The sequence below is a fragment of the Sinocyclocheilus anshuiensis genome, unplaced genomic scaffold (genome assembly GCF_001515605.1).
Source record: "Sinocyclocheilus anshuiensis isolate Anshui unplaced genomic scaffold, SAMN03320099.WGS_v1.1 scaffold2026, whole genome shotgun sequence".
Taxonomy (NCBI): domain Eukaryota; kingdom Metazoa; phylum Chordata; class Actinopteri; order Cypriniformes; family Cyprinidae; genus Sinocyclocheilus; species Sinocyclocheilus anshuiensis.
Window position 1 is genome coordinate 134,600 of NW_015547764.1, and position 4,402 is coordinate 139,001.

General features: G+C 43.6%; 1 protein-coding gene across 1 annotated transcript in view; it reads left to right on the plus strand.

Annotated features, from left to right (window-relative positions):
• The window catches only part of LOC107704527 (DNA replication licensing factor mcm7-like), a 17,419-nt gene extending 16,199 nt beyond the window's left edge, over positions 1-1,220 (plus strand). Inside the window, exons 13-14 of the mRNA XM_016507467.1 lie at positions 679-788; positions 854-1,220. Of these exons, the coding sequence (XP_016362953.1) occupies positions 679-788; positions 854-1,061 (318 nt within the window). The 3' untranslated portion in view covers positions 1,062-1,220. The remainder of the gene's footprint in view (positions 1-678; positions 789-853) is intronic.
• Positions 1,221-4,402: the final 3,182 nt, after the last annotated feature.

Here is a 4,402-nt window from a genome sequence, read left to right on the forward strand (position 1 = left end):
TCACACACACACACACACACACACACACACACACACACACACACACACACACACACACACTCACTCGCACTCCCGCACACACTCACTCATTCACACACTCGCACACTCACTCACTCGCACACTCACTCACACACACACTCTCTCACTCTCACTCACACCCCTGCAGCAGAACATTACTGTTATCATCAGCAGGACTTGGATCTCTGGAGCTGGTCTGATGTGGGCGCCGGGCGTTAAAAGTGCTGTTTGTGCAGGTAGCTGTGTTCATCTCTACTGTAGAAGCAGCACTTCACGACACACGCTGCCGCTGGCGCAGGTTCGGTCCGTCAGCTGACATGCAGAGATCCGTGTTTGTCGCGTGACGGTCAGCTTTGCGGGGTGGGCAGTCAGCCTCGGGTCACGCCGCTGTGCAAACCCATGCAAAACTGACCGCACGCGACACGCTGCAGCGCTCAGACGCATGTTGCAGAGACTAGCTGGTGTTGAGAGGCGGAGACTTGGGCAGTTGCTGGCTTTCCCACAAGGCATTGCACTTGTCTCGGTCTGACAGTGCCGGCACAACTCATCCATTTGCCTGAAGTACACTTGACTTTGGAAAAATCGTTTGTATTTGCGGAATGTGGTGACATTCACACACTTGATAGCTGAGGATGTGACTTTAGGTGTGTGTGTGTTCAGGCTCGTCTGCGGATGGTGGATGTTGTAGAGAAGGAGGATGTTAATGAGGCCATGCGACTGATGGAGATGAGCAAAGACTCGCTGCAGGCCGACAAGACCAACAACACCAGGTACACACACACACACGCACTACTGACTGCAGCATGCCCGTGGCTCACTCTTTGTCTGTCTGCAGGGCACAGCGTCCCGCTGACGTGATCTTCTCTCTGCTGCGGGAGCTGGCCGGTGAAGGAGCGGTGAGGTCTGTTCGTGTGGCCGAGGCCGAGCAGCGCTGCGTCTCTCGTGGGTTCACTCCTGCGCAGTTCCAGGCCGCTCTGGACGAGTACGAAGAGCTGAACGTGTGGCAGATCAACCAGGCGCGGTCACGCGTCACGTTTGTGTGAATGAACGGCACACCAAACACAGACTGCACATGATCCCACGCGTTTGAACCTTTCCGGCTGATGGTGTTGTGATGAGGAGGAGGGAGCAAGTCTCGTTTGTTTTGCTTTTAAACCTGTTAAATCCCTGAAATAAATGCTGTAAATAGATAAAACTTTGCTTTGACTTGATTTATGGACATTCCTGCAGGATTTTAATGAAATGCTGACACATTGGTAACACTTTACAATCAGGTCCAATTAGTTTAATGACATTATCAGTGAGCAATACATCAGGGGCAGTTCTAGAGCGAGTAGATACCCGTGGCTGAGCCCAGAGACATCCATGTGTGTCAGAATATATGGGATAGTTCACCCAAAAATAAAGATTACCCCATGATTTGCTCACCCTCAAGCCATCCTAGCTGTATATGACTTTTTTCTGTCTAATCCAATCGCAGGGATGAAAGTTTTTCCATGGCTACGACGGATTTCCGTCAATTGGAAAAAATGAGTGGAGAAGAAACATGTAGCGCATTGTTCTGCTCGCACCAAAAGTGGCCGAGGCCGAGCAGCGCTGCGTCTCTCGTGGGTTCACTCCTGCGCAGTTCCAGGCCGCTCTGGACGAGTACGAAGAGCTGAACGTGTGGCAGATCAACCAGGCGCGGTCACGCGTCACGTTTGTGTGAATGAACAGCACACCAAACACAGACTGCACGTGATCCCACGCGTTTGAACCTTTCCGGCTGATCGTGTTGTGATGAGGAGGGAGCAAGTTTCATTTGTTTTGCTTTTAAATCTGTTAAATCCCTGAAATAAATGCTGTAAATAGATAAAACTTTGCTTTGACTTGATTTATGGACATTCCTGCAGGATTTTAATGAAATGCTGACACATTGGTAACACTTTACAATCAGGTCCAATTAGTTTAATGACATTATCAGTGAGCAATACATCAGGGGCAGTTCTAGAGCGAGTAGATACCCGTGGCTGAGCCCAGAGACATCCATGTGTGTCAGAATATATGGGATAGTTCACCCAAAAATAAAGATTACCCCATGATTTGCTCACCCTCAAGCCATCCTAGCTGTATATGACTTTTTTCTGTCTAATCCAATCGCAGGGATGAAAGTTTTTCCATGGCTACGACGGATTTCCGTCAATTGGAAAAAATGAGTGGAGAAGAAACATGTAGCGCATTGTTGTTCTGCTCGCACCAAAAACCATCCCCGCCACGGCCGCAGCTTCTCACTGACAACATAACGCTCGCATCATTCACAGTCGGGTTATTAGCAGAGAACACAGAGCAGGACTCGGCGTGGGATTGCGGCTATTAATAATTCTACTCATTCCCGCAGGTTCCGCGCTTATAACACGATGACGGAAGACGGAACGTATCATTTGCACCTGCTTTTGAGTCTTGAGAAATCTCATTTTCTGTGCGCCCACAGATCGCGATAAGGAGAGTGACAGCTTTTAATAATTATTAAAGGAGTTTGCAAATATATTGATTTAATACAACGGTTCAATAAACAAGTACTGCCTTTTTTGCTCTATTTCATCAACGAAAATCGTTCCAAATATAGTAACAGCTCAGCCGCTGCGCATCTCTAAAAGCAAACTGTTTCATTCATGAATGAGTGTGTTTTTGAACTAATCTAGTGAGTCAGATTCATGATTACCCATTCATAAAGACATTGGCAGCGTCCGAAATGGCATACTCAGAGTAGGTACTTAATTTCCATAAGTACTTACTTAACGAGCGCTAAAGGAGTAGGTACTCTACAGCCAAATCTCGTTGAGTATGAGTATGAATGCGATCCAGGCATCATCCGCCATGTTGACGTTATCATGTGATCTATGACGTTACAAGCGCAACAACTTAAAACATGAACAGCAGGTTTAATTGATCTGTAAATATTTTGATGTTTATGAAATTTGCTCATTTTGTGGTCTTGAAGAAACAGCTGTCCTTTTATTGTGATTGTAGTATAACCAATACATTTTGGGTTGATTTGAATTTGTATATTTTCAACCCTACTAATATGACCCACAATTTAATCTTTAAATATATTATTTTTCCTTACGAAACCCCAAAATCGTTATCTCTTGAATATGTTGTTACTTTATTTTATGTGCAAAATCTTTAATCCACAAGCAAAACCGGCTTAAATCTCCTTTGTTTTCCTCTTTTTCTTGTTGAATTTAACTTTCATCCCTCCAGCTTATAAACAACAAATGCAATATTTTGATGAATTTATTATATGAATATTATGATTATTCAAAGATATCTAACCTTGTCATTGTGCCTTGTTTTCTGTGTATATAATCTCATACTATGGTGTATGCAAACCCATTTATGTTTTCTGCTGTTTGTCATTATGATTGTTCATTGTTAAAGATACAACCATCTTTCCCTGAGCTTGTATGTAATCAGTAACTCCACAAAACTACATAGTACGGTTTTCCTCAGCGTTTGTAATATTTGTAATATCTGCACAAAGGAGACGTCGATCAGCTGCTAGAAGATCTCGCCTTTGGAGAAGACTATTAATTTTACACTCGAAAAATGTAAGTATTACTACTTAGAAATTAAGATTACCCCAGAATGCATTGCTAGCCCACCCCAACACTTATGAACAATAATGATAAATGCTGACCAATAATTAGCAAAATGTAATTTGTTTTGTCATATGCCATAGCTATGCATGACTACACACTAGACAAACGCAGCCAAGGTGAATACATCTCAATTTTCAGTCGAGTAATGAGTTAATGAAACAATTACATTTTATTTACTGACAACAGGAAACATGAATAAATGAGTAAAAGAATAATTAAAAGTAACCATGAAAATAACTAAATACAAGTCATGGACACATGAAACAAAGCTTTATTCAAACATTGTTCTAGCAATCATGTATTTACAGACGGTGAGCCCACATCTACTGCATCTCAACACAGCTGAGACAGTTCTGCAGCTTTATTCTGATGAAGCAGCTGACCACCTTCAGCTGTCTCTGCTGTCCATCACAACCCTCACTGCTGCAGTCAGACTGAATCTGATCATGGATGAGAAAGGGGCATCGAGACTATTGTCTGAGTGCACAGAGAGGATGAGGCCCCCCGTACCACACAATCTTAAAGCAAGAGCAGGTGAACACATGCGGGACAATCTGGCTGCTGCTGTGTCTGCTCCAAACATTCATGTGCCTGCTCTCCATGAGCACGACTACATTTACACAGAGTAAAACATTTTACAATTAATGTTGTCAGCATTTCATTTCATATGTTTACAATTACATGCTAATTTTTGCAAAGCTTCTTTACTTTTGTGGTGTAGTGGGCTAAAGCACTGCACTGGT